At 47.1% G+C, this 19,509-nt stretch overlaps 1 protein-coding gene across 2 annotated transcripts in view; it reads right to left on the bottom strand.

Annotated features, from left to right (window-relative positions):
- itga9 (integrin, alpha 9) overlaps positions 1-19,509 on the bottom strand; it is a 62,867-nt gene that overhangs the window by 38,543 nt on the left and 4,815 nt on the right. For both annotated transcript variants that reach the window (XM_076285812.1, XM_076285813.1), the window contains exons 3-15: positions 16,849-16,955; positions 12,570-12,693; positions 10,521-10,588; positions 8,593-8,722; positions 7,984-8,069; positions 7,393-7,455; positions 6,667-6,804; positions 6,342-6,447; positions 4,039-4,133; positions 3,208-3,298; positions 2,298-2,343; positions 2,015-2,169; positions 340-500 (exon numbers count right to left, since the gene is read on the bottom strand). In XM_076285812.1, coding sequence (XP_076141927.1) covers positions 340-500; positions 2,015-2,169; positions 2,298-2,343; positions 3,208-3,298; positions 4,039-4,133; positions 6,342-6,447; positions 6,667-6,804; positions 7,393-7,455; positions 7,984-8,069; positions 8,593-8,722; positions 10,521-10,588; positions 12,570-12,693; positions 16,849-16,955 — 1,370 coding nt within the window. The remainder of the gene's footprint in view (positions 1-339; positions 501-2,014; positions 2,170-2,297; positions 2,344-3,207; positions 3,299-4,038; positions 4,134-6,341; positions 6,448-6,666; positions 6,805-7,392; positions 7,456-7,983; positions 8,070-8,592; positions 8,723-10,520; positions 10,589-12,569; positions 12,694-16,848; positions 16,956-19,509) is intronic.

Raw genomic sequence — 19,509 nt, 5'->3', positions numbered from 1 at the left:
ATTTGTTTTTATATTTAGTCTAGAGAAAATCAGGGTGGCGCTCACATAAAGCCCCTTATGTAACACACACACGCATGCACAGTGCAGAATGAAGTTGGAAAACAACATGGTTTGGCCTGACAAATACTGGAAATGTTCAGTGAAATGTTCACAGCGCAAACCCAGCTTGGCCATGGCAACACACAAACAGTCATTACATGGCCCCAACTCAGACTGTGAGCTATGAGCAAAGCACTGGATTTAAACAAGACTCTGGACTCTGGCCTTGCTTGAAGGGTCAGAGCACAAGCCTATGGACATGTGGACCCCCACACCCACCCTCCCTGGAGGGAGACTCACCCGGACGTGTGCGGTGTAGTGGTGGCAGTCCTGCTGGTTGACGTCCAGGCTGAGGGCCTGGCTAAGGATGGTGGTCTGCTCTCTGTTGTGAGTGAAGTAGACCCGTGAGGGCTGGCCCTTCTGCCGCTTGTCCACATCAGCCGTGAGGTTGTACAGCAACTCTGAACAGAGAGGGAGGGGGGGGGAGTGCATGAGAGGGAGAAAGAGAGAGAGAGATGGAGGAAGAGAAAATCAGAGAGGAAAGGAGGCCCACAGGCAAGTCAGGGGTACAGTAAATGTATTACACCCACCCACCCACCCACCCACACACACACACACACACACACACACACACACACACACACACACACACACACACACACACACACACACACACACACACACACACACACACACACACACACACACACACACACACACACACACACACACACACACACACACACACACACACACACACACACACACACACACACACACACACACACACACATACGCACAGGACATGACTCATTGATTCAAATACTAACACATGGGTTTAAACAGAAAGCGTCTGTGGACACTGCTGTTAAAAATAAACCCTTGTATCATGAACATTTTGCAAGTGATGGCACTCGGTCAAAACTGAGTTAACAGGCTTAATTCCCACATTGATAGAGACCCAACACAACACTGGGACTCCATCCAACTAGTCCCCATTTTGACTTAAGCCATGCTTCCTAACAGGGAGGCTAGCAGCACTTAAGGCCTCTGTTTAAAATGTAGATGTGAAACCATGCGGATGAGGTCAGGGTTTAGCCATGTTTGTGTGGTGGAACACCCCTACGGTGCCAAAGAGTTGTTCCTCATCCAGACAGAGAGAGGAGAGAGAGAGAGAGTGAGAGAGAGAGAGAGGGAGGGAGAGAGGGAGGAAAAAAACGACAAAAGAGGAATGAAAAAGTGCAGGTCTGAAGCCTGAAGTGGTTGCCTCACAGGGTGTTGGTGCTTGTAGAGGAAACTCTGGGAGGGGTTGTACTTGGGCAAAGCACACTGTTCTCTTTTCAGCAAAAAATAAAAAATAAAATCAAAAAGTGAAAAGGGATGCGGTGACCTCACTCAGCCGATGGAAGGGCGGCTGTCGTTGGGGCGTCACCAGACGCGAGGTGCTGCAGTTTTCCAGCGGCGATGCCAAACGGTCAAACAGAGCGGTCCTTATTCCCACTCTCTCTGGCCCGCAACCCCTTTATGTAACAGACCCCACGCGCTGTCACACACCCACATGAAAAACAACCCCACCCAGCCTGACAGGGCCATGTGCACAGCCACTCCTCACCTCACCAGTAAGAACACTACTGCACTGAGGGGACTCACTCACCACACCCACCAGTTGTGGAAAGACCACACCCACACTTGTGTCACTATCCACACCCACTACCTGACCAATGAAAACTCTCAGCTCTAAATCCTGGCTCCACCTATAGCTTGAGGTCATCATGACATCACATGCTTTGCGTATCCTGGGTGACATATAACCATAAACAAATGGGAACAAATTCTGAGTCTGTTCACTGGTTATAAATAGAATCGGAATCCTCAGAATCACTGGTTACAAATAGAATCACATCTCTTGAGGTACAAAGGAGCATGGCAGATATGGTTCTGCTGCCCAGTGATGACTGAATAATGGCTTCCTCACCGATCTGTCCAGGAACCTGTTTGCCTCTGAAGAGGAAGCAGGCGGTGACGTTGAAGCAGTTGAGGTGCTGAGGACCCTCATGACACTGAGGCACCGTGATGTTGATGGACACAGGCAGGAAGATGGACACCTCCACCGTGATGACGGGCCGGGTCCTGTGGAAGCCCAGAACCAGACCAGAAATGGCACATCACACAACAGGGAAAATGATCACATGACTTTCAACAAGGAACTTAACAGGCAGCTGGAACTCAACTCAACAGCAGTTGAAGATTTCACTCACCTTAGCAGAACCACACTGTCGGTCATGAAAGCACCTATGGTCACGTCTACGAAAAAACAAACAAAAAAATGTCATAAGTAATAATGAGCATTACATCTGTGAGTGACTATTCCAAATCAGCAACATTACATTAGAATGAGGAAACAAAATCAGAACGGTAATGTCTACAGCTACTAAACATCTGAATCATGTATAATCTGTTTTTTTTTTTTATTTCAGTTTTTATTTTAGTTTTCACAAGGGTACAGGGGCCATGATGGTAAGGTTCGTTTTATGTCTTTCTTTCCTTTCTTTTTTGTATTCCATGAATGTGCAAGTGTCCAGGGAGGAATGCTGTAAACAAAATACCACAACATCACGCGGACAGCTATCCCGACAGGGGAATGTGTTAAAAGGCTCCATCGGAAATTAAGACAGCACTTCATTTCTTCACACTTGTCACTGCAAGAGAGTGGCTGTTTTTTATATTCTTGTTATTGAAGCTGTTGTTCCTAGGATGAAAAACAAACTAAAGCAAGGTGCCCCTGTGTCTGAGCCTGTGCGCTTCCCAGCAAAGGGTTTCTATGTCTGGTGGCCCGGATATCATTACATTACATTACGTTTCATTTAGCAGACACTTATTGACCAAAGTGACTTACATATGTTAGCTATATTACAAGGGATCACATTGTCCCCGGAGCAACTTGGGGTTAAGTGCCTTGCTCAAGGGCACAACGGTGGAAGCCGGGAATTGAACCGACAACTTTCAGGCTACTGCACGCTAGCCCAGCTCCTTAACCACTACACTACCATCGCCCTCGAGATATCAAAGCATTCCCTGTGAGTTCTGATTTTGCACGGGTCTGAAGTCAAATATGTTTGTGCCGGTCGGTAAATCTGTGCCGTGGGGGTATGGTGAAGTGTGCCAAACCTGGGTAGCCATTTCCATCCATGTCCACATTCCCCGAGATGGACTGGCCAAACATCCTCAGGCCCGGATTAATGCTCTGTCCAGACAGCCTCTGTGGACAATCAATCAAGGTGACAATCAGACGCATTGATCATAACCTCTACCCGTGCAGTGGTTCATCCATCACTGTCTGGGAGGTAACCAGCGCTCTGACCCTCTCACCCATTCATCCCTCCCACATTCAGACTCTCCACTTGAACCCCAATCCCTTGTATGTGTGGGCAGTACAGCATTGAGTGCACACCTCTTTTGCTTACCAATTCCCTGACACAGAGATGGCTATTAGAGTCTCATACGTCATGTTTTGATGGATAGACCGCTACTTAATACGGCTAATCATTGATTTGTCTGTAACACCCCCCTCTAAATGATTACAATCAACACACTTCCCCTATTCTTTGTGTAATGCAACCCAATTAGATTACCATTCTTTCAATTGCAGCCAATAGTTACCACAATTACAAACAATGTATGATTCTTCTGATTGTTTTTACTAACAGTAGAGTATATTTTCAGACCAAATACAGGCGTATTAACATCTATGAATAGCTCTGTCTGTGTCGAAATGTCTGAGGCCAAATAAAATGACGGTGGAAGTTACCTTATGATGTATCAGCCATCAATAGACGTAACATTAGCAGCTAGTGGTGTTTGCTCTGTGGCAAGACCAATAAGCTTTTCAGAGACTTTTTGCTTGTTTAATGATAAATTTACACAGGGCAGAGACCCAAGAGTGCCTCCCCACCTCCCCTCACAGAGAGAGACACAGTGCTGACAGATAGGACCGATTACCATGGAGTATTTGCTGGTGATCCCCTTGGCGTCCCCATGGTAAATGTACACCGCTCCACCATAGTCGTCCTCCTTGGGGGCTCCTATTGCTACATCTACAGTAGAGGAGACACAAAACAGGAAAGACAGAGAGAGAGAGAGAGAGAGAGAGAGAGAGAGAGAGAGAGACAGAGAGAGAGAGAGAGGGTGAGAACAAATAAAACCAGGTAAAAAAACAGACAGAAAGTGAGAGAGAAAGAAACAGAAATGGAAAGAAAGAGAGGGGGCATGAAAAGACAGTGAGCAAAAGAGACAGAGAGGGAGACACAAAGAAAGAGAGAGAGAGAGAGAGAGAGGAAATGAGAGTGAAAGAGAGGAAGAGTGAGAGAGTGAGAGAGGAAGTGAGAGAAAGCGAGAGAGAGAGGGAGAGTGTGTGAGAGAGAGAGAGAGAGAGAGAGAGAGAGAAAGAGTAAAGGGGGTTAGAGAGGAGATGAGAACAGATGAGACAGATCCAGCACTGCATCTGGGCAAAAGTAAACATGACCAGCGAAAGGCCCAACTGGAATCGCACGGCACACCACTGCCCACTGTGTGTGAGGAGCCCCACAAACCCCCCTGTTTGCATGAAGCCAGGCCCCGCTTGGCCAACACACGCTGTTAAGTCACTTAATGGACACTTAAGTGTTGTCCGTGCTCATAAAGCAGTGCGACTTCTGCACCAGTGGAAACAGCACCATAAAGAACAGGCTCTGGATTTACATGAGCTGTCTCTGTTCCATCCAAACAAAACATGTGGAAAACGAACATTCTAACCTACAGAACAACACTCCTTTGTCATGCTTTGCAGTGTGCAAAAAAAAAAACCCAGGTGTTCGGATTCGACACTTATACTCAAAAGAAGCTCAATGAAAACCCCTTGAGATTTTCATGACTATTCTTTTATTACTCAAGCAGGTTAATTTTCTTATTTACATGCAGTTATTTACCAGCTTGCATTTCACTGGCAAATAACATTCCATTACGAGCACAGCAAATATCTCGGGGGTCAGGGGTCAGGGGGGCTCAAGCCTGGCACATGCACTCTTGTAAACACTCACATCACATGTATGACTTCCAGGAAAACACCCGGCCGCCCAAAGACTATTAGGCCAGCTTATCATTCTACTCAGGCTACTGTAGTGCCCATGTGGTGGACTTTACAAACAGTGGTGTGTCCTGCCTGCCTAAGTGATTGCAAAGAGGCACTTTGTTTGCTTTGGAAAGGCAGGTATTTGACTTCAGCAGTTCACTGTGGGCTCTTCAAGGTCAATTACTCTTGAATGATTCACAAGCTCAGTCCTCAAGCTGTGGAGAAAACTTGAGCTCCTTTCTGCATATCAGATATGAAGGCTCTGCCATGAGAGCACCCTGAGCCCTATCGGAATAACATGGGGAGGGAGGGGGGCGGGGGTATGAACTGAGACCAGAAAATAACTTCAAGCTTCCTTGGTCTCGAGTGTGCATCACTTGCCAAGAAAAGCCTATGATTGGCTCGCAAAGTGCCAGGAAAAATGGCAGGATGTGTGTTGTGAGTGTGCGTGTGTGAGAGAGTGTATGAGAGGAGGGGGGCTATGAGAGAGAGAGAGAGAGAGAGAGAGAGAACTGAAGAGGGGGGGCAAACGCATTTCCAGAAGATTCCCACCACCACATAATAATTAAAACAGCATGCCTTCTCATGTTCACTTTAAACATGCGTGCATCCATCATGCCATAATGAGCCGAATACACCATCTGAAAAAGCCAGTTGCATTGAACATAAACCCCTGACACGGCAGAATCCAAGTTCAGTTCTTTCACAGCTCTCATACAAGTGCTTAGGTTACAGCATCACCCAAAAGTGCGATTTATGGTGCAATTTCAGGCTGTGAAAGGCATGGAAGAGCAATGCCAGAGAGTTATGCTTTCTCAGGTTATTATTCACTTTGGGTCATTCATCTCTCAGGAGGGATTTTGGACGTGAGCGTGAGAGACACCCCGACGAGAGATAAAAAGTCGATTTTACAGTATACGGTCCAGATTGATTGAATTTGCACGTTTTTTTTTTCTTCTTGATGGAATGTCCATGAACACAATAACAAACAAAAATATTTTGGAATACGCATCATGGGGAAATGAAAATCTCTTTTGGTGATAACACTGACAAGTCTTGAGGATGAGAGATGAGCAAATACACCCCAAGTCAAAAACACACCGAAATCAGATTAAAAACATGAGCGTGCAGTACTAGGATCATGCTTTAAACACTAATCACAGATGTTCCTGAATGACCGCTAATACACACTGACCTTGGTAGCCATCATCATCGATGTCCCCGATGGCAGAAATGCATTCTCCAAAATGTGCATTATAAGCATTGTCCCCATTTAGGACTGCAGTTTCATCCATGACTCCCTATGGACACACAGATGGTTGTAAATCAAAATAAGACAAATGTGAATGGTCTACCATGCAGAAACTTTAAAATCCAAGAGCCTCTCAAACAAAAGGTGAAAGACACAGTACAAACTGTTCACACATTCATATCCACCACCTCCCACACACAGCACACACACACACACACACACACACACACAGCACACACGCACACACACACACAGCACACACACTCACATTGCCATAGCTGAGGTACACGGTGACCTGGCCCTCGTCCCGCTGATGGCTGTGCATGGGGGCTCCCACCAGCAGGTCGGACAGCCCATCCCCATTCAGATCTACTGCACACACTGAGGAGCCATAGTAAGAGCCCATCTGGAACCAGGCCACAGAGGGACACACAGAGAGAGCTTTGGGTCAGGTTACACAGACACATAGTCAAGAGACACAGTCAAAAACCATTCAAAAACTTATAGAGAACCACCAGTCACTGCTGAACTCTACATCATCATGATTATATAAACACCAACAGCCATGCAAAGGATTATTTACTAACATTATGTCGGCATGTTATGTTATGGGGGGCCATTTGGCTATTGAAAGACTGGAGTCAGATGTTGAGCGTGGATAGCGTCTCTGCTAGAGTCCCTCTCTTCAGGCACTTTTTTCCATAAACATATAAAACATATGCTCCATGGAGCTCTCAATGGAAAACAATAAACTTACTGTCATGCAACAACTACTAAACATATTCTGTCAATGATGCTTTGGGAAAAAAACAAAGCTGATGGTGAATGTTTATAGAAGTGAAACAAAACCTGAATCTTGTTTATTTTGCAAATGTATATGCATCGCATGCAAATTGGCCATTACATGGGACAATGCAATCTCCTCCTGCAAACAGGCGATGGCTCTACCATAACTCTAGTTGAGCCTGTGTTGACAGTTTGCTACAACACCTACCATTTTCCCTGAGGCTTGAAAAATCTTCACCAGTGATGAGCCCTCAATTCTAAAAATATACACCTGGGGAAGGGAGAAACACTGTTAGTAGTCATATCGGCTCAAATTAAATTCCTTTTGATGCAATTAGCTCCTCTTGTAGACTAATTTAGGCTGAAGGAGGCAAAGGGGACCAGAACCAGTTCAAACCGGTCTCCTCAAGCTCCCTCAACACTGCCTCACAGCAGTCACCATCCCCATGCCAAACTAGAACAACTAACATAATATATCATTCCACACCACAACACTGTATAATGTTGTCATGCGAGTAAACATTATGATTATGAATGAGGTGTAAACCAAAGATCTCAAGAGCGGAGCAGAATCGTTGGTGTAAACATTTTGAATGAGCCACCTCACTGTCAACCTAGATCAACTATAATATAAACCTGCACATTAATGTATACAAATGAACATATACAAATGAATTTGAATGAACAATGCCACTGTCAAGATAGAACTTGCATAATATACTGTAGTATGTATGCTCCCACCCAGACTGAGTATATGTGTGAGTATATTTTGTCGGCTGAGCAGACTACTGCTCTGTACCTTTCCACCACCACTATCCTGGGGTGCACCGGCAGCCACATCAATGGTGTTGGGGGTGGAGAAGTGCCCAGCAGTTACTGCATACCCTGGAGGAGGAGAGGAGAGGGCAGGAGAAGGAGGAGAGAGGAAGAGGAGAGAGGAGAGGAAAGGAGAGGAGGGGAGGAGAGGGGAAGAGGAGAGAGGAGAGAAGAGGAGAGGAGAGGAGAGGAGGGGAGGGGAGGAAGAGAGAGGAGAGGTGGGGAGAAGAAAAGAGTTTGAGAAGGATGCCGTGTGGAGGAAGGGAGGGGAGAGGAAAGGGGGAAGAGAGGGAGGAGGATAGGAGTCAGACTAGACTGTGGGTCTAGATCAAACAAACCACCTGGTCTTGGCCACTTCACTCTAAATGGCTTTGGCTAAGTCATGCCTATATAGTTTATATTACTATAGCTTATATTACTATGCTATTTTGCTATACCGCAAATACAGTGCCAAGAATGTATTGAGGAAGTGAAATATCCAGAGCTAGGGTATATATAGGAAACATACTGTGTATAGTGCTGCATGTTTTATATGGTTCCTACTTTTTAATGAGGTATTTGTAAGTTTATAAGGAATGTGGGAAATTCTTACCTAAATAGCTGTATCTGTGGGAAGTCACATCATCTTTGTTGAGGTTGTAGAACATGTTGGAAGTCGCGTTGAACACTTTCACTGTCCCAGTCCAGTAGTACGAACCTGGAGCCCCCATCACAACAAGCTCCTGGAACAAGCACAAACAAAGGCTGTTCCCTTTCCGACGGCAAACATAATACTCCAGATTTACATGTTTCTTTTTTCATTCATTCATTCATTCTTTCATTTCCTTGCCTTAGTGCACCGTCACTTTCTCCAGTGAAAATACATTGGTGGTGTGTCAGGATAGAGACGTGTTTGTGTGAGGTCTTGGTTACCCAACGGCCACAAAAACCATGCTGTGTTATCTTCTGCTAACCAGACTACGAGAACAAAATGCCAGCTGTCACTCTTTCCTTTGATCCCTCAAGCCCGCCTGTGAACTGCAGCATTCAGCACTTTGAAGTTGTCCTTTCTCCCCCCCCCCTCCATATTGCCGAGCACTGTAGTGTCGAATGAAACTAAATGAGTGGCATTCTAATCCAAGTCCGTGGCAGCATTACGAGGGGGTAAGAATTCCATTTGGGGAAGGCAAGCCTGGAATCCAGGTCGACGTCCTTTTCCAATTTCCTCCTGCTTGTTTGCAGTGAGAGTCTGAACTCGAGGACAAGCCCCTCGGTTCCAACTCACCGGGGTGCTCGGCTTACGAGCTTATTTGTGCCGTTTGGCGTTGTTGTTTGGTGATCACCTTAAAACAGATGGGTGCCGTCCGCAAAAACATTCTCGGGGCTTTTCCGGACAAACAAGAAGAAAGGGAAGAGGAAAAAGCTCCGGTGCTCGGTGGGGTCACCACGGTCAAGCGTGCTCTCGCAATACAAAGCCAATGACTAAGCTGTCATCCCTCGGACACAAACAGAGGATATTCTTTTGCCGAGAACCCATCTGGTTCTGATTGACTAAGTTCGAGATAGTCATACCAAACGTGCGCGTCAGGGCTAGTGTCTCAGTACGGGGGAGGGTGGGGGTCTGAAGAATGACCCCTGCTGGGGCTTCGCTTCAGGCATGGAGAAAAGAGGCAACTGATTCATACCTGACTGATTCTACACTTGGCACTGATATCCTGAACACATGTTATGTGTTCTTAGGGGCCTGGACGTGAGAGAGGCCTCACAACATCAGTGTTAACTCAAACAGATGAAAAAGGGAAAATAAAAAAAAGCTCAACACCTCTTTCAGTGACAAAACATCAGTCAGCAGCTTTCTTGCTACTGTACTAATGTGCCCCTCAAAAACATCCCATCTACCTCTCTTCCCAAGGTCCCTTAGCTAATTCTAGGATAAAATGTGGCAACCATCTACTTTTTTGAGTGGAAAGAATCTGTTTTCCTCTGAATGATGACCTTTGGACTGGGCATCACTTCTGTCAGGTATTGTTCTAGTAGCTTCTCCAAACATTCCTGGATCGCACATTAATGGGTTGGCTGTACTTTAGAAAAGACTGCAACACGATCCAAAGAACTCCACAAAGCACCCGCGGTAAGATCAATTTTCCTTCATTGTGTCATGAAAACACATCAGAACTATGACACACACACCACACAGAAATTCTGTGTTTTTTTCGGCAGTGATGGACAGCACACGGCACAATTTGTCAAGGCACATCTGGGTTGCATACCAATAAAAACATTGTTGATAACATCAATGTCATGTTACGCTGTCACAAAGTAATTGACACATTTTTTAAAAACAGGAAAACATGGAAAAAGCGACAGTCCACTCTTGGCACGTGCCAGAGTGGAAGCTACAGACATCAGAATCCGGGCAGAGGAACAAACTCAGACCACAGACCCATGAGGCGACTGGACAGAGGGATCATTGGGGGTTAGGGGTTGGGGGGGTCACATCCAGCATTGAACACTAACAGACAAACGTGCACTGCCACTGACCTCTGTAAAAACGCCTGCTATCCCCGCTTGGCACGAGCCGTGCTCTTCCCCATACGTCTTCTTATAGTCTGCAAAGAAAAAACAAACCACAAATTATTTCACTGTGCGCCTGAGCCAGCAGTAACTGGAGGCCTTCCTGCATTCCATATGGAGCTAGTCAAAGCTGCGGCGTTCCGTCCAACAGGAACCTGGGGGCAGAAAGCATTCTCCCTCGCCGAACACACAGAGCTACGCCACATTCAACAAAAACTCACACTTTGGGGGGTGAGGGGGTGAATATGTGTGTGTATGTATGAGTGTGTGTGTGTGTATATGTTAGTGTGTGTGTGTGTGTGTGGTGTGTGTGTGTGTGTGTGTGTGTGTGTGTGTGTGTGTGTGTGTGTGTATGTGTGTGAGGGGGTGCATACTGTGCTCTCATATTACAGGAAAATATTGAGCTTGGATGCCTGCGAATCGTACTGTACACACCAGCCCACAGCAGAGGAGACTCTGAGCTGCGCGCAACAGGCAGCTGAGAGAAGCGCAGCAACGGAAGGAAGCAAATGACTGGCGCAGTGACCCGTGGGCTGAATCTTGAGAGAGAGAGAGAGAGAGAGAGAGAGAGAGAGAGAGAGAGAGAGAGAGAGAGAGAGAGAGAGAGAGACACACACACACAACCAAAACAAATCTTGTAAGGTCTCGGGTCTCGTGGTGCGCAGCAGATGGTAATAGCCAGAGATGTTTTTATGATTTATGATAATGCCTCTCCAAAGGGAGGCTAATTGAGCAGCACTGTGTGGCATGGCGAGCTGAGGGACGCCCAATAAAAACAGAGCTACTTTGTAATTTATGGCATGCGTCGAGCCAGTCACAGCAGTACTTTTACACGTTGTTAAAATGGGGTGGTGCACGCGCCAACTCAGAAGAGGTGCCCGGTGGGAATATAATCTGACGCGACGTGCCGCTCCAAGCCAATTACTGCTTTTCCATGCAGCGTCCATCAATACTATTGCTCTTTAATCAAACTGTTTGCCTTTTAGAAGTAGGACCCTCTCATATCTCTCGAGCAGCATGTCAGGTGTATGCCCACCACCACCACCACCACCACCTCAGCCAGACGGTGCCCTTGGCATTCCCAGGTGCTGCGTCTTTTCCGGAGCGCTTCTCCACTCGCTCGCTCATCCACTGACTCATACCTCTCCCGCTCACTCACAAAAAGAGAAAGAGAGAAAGAGAGAGAGAGAGAGAGAGCACTTCAAGGCCCTGTCGGTGCCAGCCGTTTGATTCCAGAACATGGGAGTGAGTTTGGATTAAGGTGAAGCACCATAACTCATCGGCTGAGTCTCTGGGCAGCAGCCTGTGCCATGATAAACTCCCTCAGCCCTTCCCGCTGTGCCAGGGCGCACGGTGAAAACAAATCGCCCCCGTTCAACGTCTCCTGAAAGCAGAAGCTCCAACGGCTCAAGAGCCTCTCCCCTCTGCACTCCCCATTCCTCATGGGGCCCAGGAGCCCAAGAGAAATAAAATAAAACTATGAAATGCTTCCATGACAATGCTACTTTTCTTCGTGCGGCCATGTGATTATGGGAAATTCTCCTCTTGCCGTTTATCTTTTTCCGCTTCACTTTTTCAATGCTGTTGTGGTATGTGCTGAAGAGCTTAAACCATTCGAAATCCACAGAGAGAGCAAGGCAAGCTGGAACATCCTGTTATTTCTGGTCTTGGGGTGTTTAAGCACAATATGTGTAAAATAATTAACCAAAATACCACAGAAAGCCTCCAAGACCGTCCTAAGGGACCATCAGCCAGAGACAATTAAAGGCAGGGTCTTCAACCATCCATCACAAATAATCAATTTACACAGTGTTACAGTCTTTCATTGATCAGTATCCAGAAATGCCCTACCGTTTGTGTGTGTGTATGTGTATGTGTGTGTGTATGTGTGTGTGTGTAAGTGTGTGTGTGTGTGTGTGTGTGTGTGTGTTTGTTATCTGGGGCTATCTAAATGAGCGTAGGCTCGGCAGATGGGAGATGAGATGGAGGTGGGACAGAGAGCGCCCTGAGACCCACCTTCGTAGCAGGGAATAAGCGGCTGCGTGGGGCCCTGGAGAGTGGGAGGGATGACGGAGCAGTAGCCATGGGGCAGGATGTGCTCCGACTCGTAGTAGACATTCTTCCAGCGGTGGGCACAAGCCTGCAAAGACCAGGAGGGAGCAGTCAACACTGGCAGAACATGCGCGCACACACACACACACACACACACACACACACACACACACACACACACACACACACACACACACACACACACACACACACACACACACACACACACACACACACACACACTCACACACAAGGGCAGAAGCCTACACGGACCAGGAGAGAGGAGTCAACACTGGTAGGATATGCATGAACATGTGCACACACTCACAATGTAAACATTAATTTAGTGACTTCCATGCTAAAGCCACAACTTTCACTCCCCTGCATTATTGCCAGCAGTTATAACTAAGAGTCTGCTCCTGCCGCCATGTTGTACGCACACAAACACTCTCTCTCTCTTCTCTCTCTCTCTCTCTCTTTCATACACCCCCACCCACATACATATTGGCACACATACTGTATATATGCATACTCAAAGGAGTAGAACATGACCTCATACAAACAGCTGTGCAAGCTCAGTGCATGCACTAGTGTGAACATCGGTTTGGCACACAGACATGCACTCACACATGTATATACAGCCATACAAGAACACACACACACACACACACACACACACACACACACACACACACACACACACACACACACACACACACACACACACACACACACACAAACAAACAAGCACACTGTTGAGGTTCTCTAATTACATAAGTAATAGCAGTAGACACACGGGAGACAGGGACAGGACAGCTCTTTTGCACATCTGAATGCCAGCCCTGAGCTGGCGTCAATCGGTGCCTTATTCATGTCTGAGTGGAAAACACTTTAACCACCGTGCCCAAACAGAGCTGTGAACACACATGCCCTCACTGGCACGGCAGACAGAGGCGTCTGAACATCCTCCAGACAGACACTTCTCAAGGCAAACAGGCCCATCCAGTAAGGAGGTTCATGTGGAGGAATCCAGTCAGCTAATAGATAGGGATCCAGAGAGTTGATTGACATAGATCCAGTGAGTTAATGAACAGGGATCCAGAGAGTTCATGGGGAGTCATATAGTGAGTTCACAGACAGGGATCCAGTGATCAGGGAGGGTTTACTGAGTTCAGAGGACTGCTCTAGAGACAGAGGGCAGTGAGCAGTAAAGGAAGAGGGGGGGGGGGGTCACAAAAGAAAACGAGAGGATTACTAAGAGAGGGCAGAGCGAAATCCATCTGCCCCCACCATCACCCCCAGCCGCGGCTCATCTGAATTCATGAAGTCAGCCCAAAACGAAGGGGCAACTTCCCCCTCCAGCACCGTCCCCCACCCCAAACCACCCTGGGAACGTCTCTGTTTTTTCCCATTAAGTCAGCGTGCCACAGTGCGAGAGGAATGCTCCAGCCGCTTGTGTTCCGGCCGCGGCGCTGGGATGTGTCGGAAGTAAACAGGGGCCGGGAGGGGGGAAGCCTGCCACCCCACTCTGGAGCATGGAGACGTGAATGTGGTGATCATCTAAAAGCCCGGGGGGAAGCAGCGGTCGGACTCTGCTGGCTTGACTCCGGACCGCGCTGAACGACGAGTCTCTCTCTCTCTCTCTCTCTCTCTCTCTCTCTCTCTCAAACTTTCTGTCTCTCTCACTCGCTTTGTCTCTTTACGTCTGTCTCTCTTTCTGCTTTTTGCACAGAGCTGTTTTTTTTCTGGAGTTATGTGGATTGTGGCATACCGAACGAATCAGATGACTCTTTGGCAACACGGAGCTACTGCTTTAGGAAACACTGTAACTGTCTCTCTCTCTCTCTGTGTGTGTGTGTGTGTGTGTGTGTGTATGTGTGGAAGTCCTTCCATGTGTGTGCTTGTGTGTTCAAGTGACGCCTGGTTTAGCCCACAGCCCTGGCAATGCTCAGCACCCCGATCTCTGTGACCTCCCAACTGAATGACTTCAGCTTCAGTTTCAATTTGATAAGCATCTCTCCTTTCACCGGGCAACAACAGCCCACTGTGAGCGCCACCGGCTAATCAAAGGGCTCCAAAACAGAATAAAAGCTAACGATTCCCGTAATGGGCTGGAAATGTGAATGTGGTGGAAAATAACGGGGCAATTAACTGCCGCAATCTGGAAGATAATAAAGAGTTAAACATGTTCTCGCCCCCCCCCCTCCCCCCCTTCACTTTGGGCACTTAAAGGAGCTTTTGTTTTTCCTGACGATATCAGGAGCAATGGAGTGTCCCGTCAGCAGGAGTGTGTTCTCTCTCTGCCTGCTGACGGCTGATAGGCTGGAGAAGTACGCCGAGGGACGCCGAGGGGGGAGCAAAGAAAAAGAGGAAGAGAGGCTCACATCTGCCAAACAGCCGTTTGAGGCATACAGCACGGCAACGTGAGGCCTCACAGCTGAAAACAAAATGTGTGTGTGTGTGTGTGTGTGTGTGTGTGTGTGTGTGTGTGTGTGTGTGTGTGTGTGTGTGTGTGTGTGTGTGTGTGTGTGTGCATGCGTGCGTGTGTGTGTGCGTGTGTGGGTGTGGGTGTGTGATTATTGAGGAAGGCTCTGAGACACGGTTCTCTGGTTCTAACCGTTGAACAATAACAGCACAGCAGGCCACATTCTACGCCCAAATCTCTGATCATATACCCTCGATGCCATCTGTACAGTATCTATGCCTTGGGCAAGAGCAGGCGCACAGTCATACAGGAAGGGAGGAGATGAAAAACCACAGTGATCTGGGTTTCCAGTGTTGGTTCAGATCAGCACGAGCTGCATAATATGTGGTGCCACAGCGAAGCCACCACCAGCAATGGGACTGCCACCACCAGCACTGCCACAACTGTCTTTGTCTCATCTGTCCACACACAAACAGGAGGCCATCACAGCCGTCCCTCTGATATCCCCTGTGTCCACCATTATCCTCTGGAGGTGCACATCAAGGCTGAAATAGGAAGGCTATCCCAGAACAACCCTCGCACACACACACACACACACACACACACACACACACACACACACACACACACAGGGTTTGAGTACTCATCACCCACTGCAGGGTGTATAAGTTGGGGCCTAATGAGAAGCCTGCCCTTGAGAGCTGGCCACCTCTGTGGAGCGAGAGACTAAACAAACCATCCAGAGCCAGCTGTCCATCTCGTGCTGCACGAGTCACACTTTAATTCCACCGGCACACCAAAGGGGGAAGGACACGTCGGTCAACAGACAGTGCACAACCGGGCAGCTTGGTGTCCTTGTTAAGCCTAAGCCCCCAGCCGTGGGCAATTCATTCATCATCAACATTTCCACGTGGCGTGGAGAGAGAGAGAGGAAAGAAGAGAGAAGAGGGAAATGCACACCGAGGCTTTAAAAAAAAAAAAAAACATGTTCTTCAGAAGAGCACAGCTGGAGTTTTACTGTGTGGTGCTATGGAAAGATATTTGTAACAATGATGGCTTCAGTGCTTGGTCGTGTTTTACAGGGCTACGTGGTTTTTGCGTAAAACAATTGCCTTGAGTGGCCAAATTTCCAGCGCTGTGTTTTGGTGGCCTAAAAAACAGATGTACGCTCGCTCACAGTGTGAAAAGTAAACCTTGCGGATGGAAGACTTGGGCGCTAGAGGACTACTGGCTGTGGAGACTCGTTTCAGAAGACCTCCACAGGTTCCCCAGCAAAGGCGCTGTTTATGGCATCAATTATCCTCTCAGTAACATTGGAGTAGCCAAAGCCATAGCCATAGCCAACGGGCACGGGGGCCTCATTATAGATCTCTCATTTGGCAAATTGCTACCAGAATTGAACCAAAACAAACAAACAAACAAACAACTGCTGTGGCAACATGGTCAAAGTGGTACATAATGACTTGGTCCAGGACAATGGTGATTGTCATGTGGGCACAAACAGGCACATAGCCCAGGTTAGGTTCAGACAAGTTCATATGCTGAGAAGCTCCACTACATTTTAGAGGGCTGTGAACACATCTGAAATAACTACACTGATGCCAAGTCGAAAGAAGGATCCACAGGCCAGCAGACAGACAGACAAACAGACAGACAGAGACAAGGCAACAGACAGGTTAACAGGCAGAGAGACAGACAAAGACAAGTAGACAGACAGACGGACAGACAGACAGACAGGCCAACAGAGAAATGGACAAACAGAGAGGCAAACGTATAAGGGTAGAAAGGTAGAAAGATTAGTGAGGACAGCAGCCATACCAGCACTTTCCCGTTGGGCTTGTCCTGCCTGGCCAAGCTGACTCCCATCCACTCGTCATCCCGGTCACCCTGGCACGTCTTCCCACACGTCTCCCTCTGCTTGTTCCCTGGGTGACACACAGACCAGACAAACCATTAAGACAGACCGCATGAGCCGTTCCAATTCCCCGTCCCAACAAACCCCACCTCAGGCCACATCCCCAGTCTCTCTGGCTGCCTGACCCTGGGCTGGGCAGAGCTGTAGGCACCGTTGTATATATTTCACCCCCTGTTAACTCACACCTGGAACTCATGAACACAATGAATTCATGGCCTAGCTGAGGAGGAGGAAAGAAAAAGGAGACTGAAGAGAAAAGAATGGTGAAAAGCGGGGAAAAGCAATATTTGCGTTTGAGAGGTTTTACTACTGTTGCTGCCTTTCCCTGCTGTTTCCGCCGGACACAGAGGAGGATAACTGACTGCTCCCAAGACGCTTGGCTGTTTGCTTTGGCTCGTGTTGCACCCCTCTACCCACAAGGCTGCAGAGGAGAACCATCAGGCCCAGGGGCTTTGAAGAGCTCTCTGCCCACTAGAAGACCTCACCAAAACACTACTGTGAGTAATCTTGTGTTCTTTTGATCCTTGGGCATCTTGGGCCATAACAGAAAGTTCTATGGCATGAGTCTGCTTTCCAAGCACAGAAGAGGTCCAGGGGGAACATAGGGGTGAATATATTTTTATGAGCATTGTAACCTTTTTTCCTGGCTTCTGTCTTACTGTCATCTTAACGCCTCTACTATACACCCCCCTTTTTTAATTTCATTAGATTTGTCAATCTCCCTCCTTTGCTTTTTTGTAAGATAGCCTTACCTGTGAAGCACTTTGGGTCAACGTTATTGTTTTAAATGTGCTATATAAATAAAGTGACTTGACTTGACTTGACTATGAACGTACAGCGTGTTGTCTGATGTCTGTGGATGGTTCTTATTTTATTTTTTGAAGTGCAGTGATCATTATTGTCTGCTCAATTGCAGATGAAAAACTCATCTCGGTATGACAGTATTGGGGACTAGGAGTGCTTTCAATATGTGCAAGTGCAGCTTTCTCCTAAGCTCTACTACTAAGACTTTGCCTCGCAAATATTGTGCATCTCATTGAATTGAATGATAATTTGCCAGGAATGCTCCTCATCCCATGAACATCTCATCAAAAGCTGGAGCTGAGCTTCCCCTGTGATCTCAATAACACACTTGTTTGTTTTCATCTGTGCGAGTCCCAAACCCAGACCCGTCTGTTCCCCTGAATAACCCCAGATTCCACATCCTACCCAGGACAGGGGCTCAAAGGCTCAGGGTCTGATTGCGACTCACCCAAACACAGATGCACACACACACACACACACACACACACACACACTCAAGGCACTAGCCTTGCAAATAGATGCACACAAACAGACACAGAAATTGTATGCGTGCTATGAATATTGAGTAAGGTTCAGTGGTGACTGGTAAGTGCAAATACATCTTGATCAGTACAACTGCACACACACACACGCACGCATGCATGCACGCACGCACGCACGCACGCACACACACACACACACACACACACACAAATAAACAAAAAAAAACATCAAACCCCTGACCCCTCTTTCACACACACAGAGTAAACACACAGTGTCCTTGCCCCTGACAGGCAGGCATGTGGTGTGCTGGTTAAAGATAACTAAGGGAGAAAAGGGAGGGAACTGCGACACACCACCCAGAACCAGATGACTCAACTACCAAGAAAATCCCACTTATTTAATTGACCTGATACAAGTGAAACATGCAAACATGCGGATGCAATTTTAATCAGGACTCGCATGCTCAGTGCTTCCTAATTTTGTGACTTAGACTTTTTGAGACCATCTATGAACTCCTGTTTGACAATGGATTTAAGGAAACAACTAACATACCAAATAAATGACTCCCCACTTACTTAACTAACCAACTCCCTCCATACAGGGACACTCTCTCATCCATCCAGAGTTGGTTTTAAATGGATGGCATATGTCTGTCTGGCCAGAGGTTTCACCATGACAACACATGCCCCACAATGGTCTGCTCGCCAGCAAGGTAAACCTGGTGAATTGTTGAGTACTCCAAAGTGTTATGTCAGAAATGTATAGTGTGGATCTCCAACATCTAGAAACTTCTTGGATTTGTTGGGCAATTTGGAAAAGGAGAACAAGAATAAAATAGCAACTGCACGCATAAAAAGTGAATGAGTCATCTTTACTTTACAGTAAAAGCTTTGTAGCAGCTTGAAATAGCTGCCAGTGATCAAGGGGAAATCCAGCGCCATTTTCATTTTATCAGTAAGATTTACTGTCCTTTCAACACCACCATATATTTGTACTCCTCTCTTCCTATTCTCCCTTGTCCTGGGCCAAACCCCCCCCCCCCCATAACTATTCCTCTTGCTGTCTTGGTATTATTGTTTTTTCTTTCTCCTCCTCTGTGTTGTTCCTTGTCCACATTAGATAAAATACAAAAAGACCAAAAAAATCCCCTTTTTACAGTATCATGCGGGTTCCTGTTGCGTAACTAAAAGAATTTCAGTACCTGGCTAATTGAATTAATTAACAATTTAGACTCCGAGAAATTAAATCCGGATTTCAGACGTCTTTCCATTCGTCAT

The sequence above is a fragment of the Alosa pseudoharengus genome, unplaced genomic scaffold (genome assembly GCF_046254945.1).
Source record: "Alosa pseudoharengus isolate Yale_2024_CS ecotype anadromous, Long Island Sound unplaced genomic scaffold, YU_APseudo_1.1 YU_APseudo_1.1_scf_15, whole genome shotgun sequence".
Lineage (NCBI taxonomy): Eukaryota > Metazoa > Chordata > Actinopteri > Clupeiformes > Clupeidae > Alosa > Alosa pseudoharengus.
The sequence above is the reverse complement of the archived record's forward strand: the minus strand, read 5'-3'. Positions and strand labels throughout refer to the sequence as shown.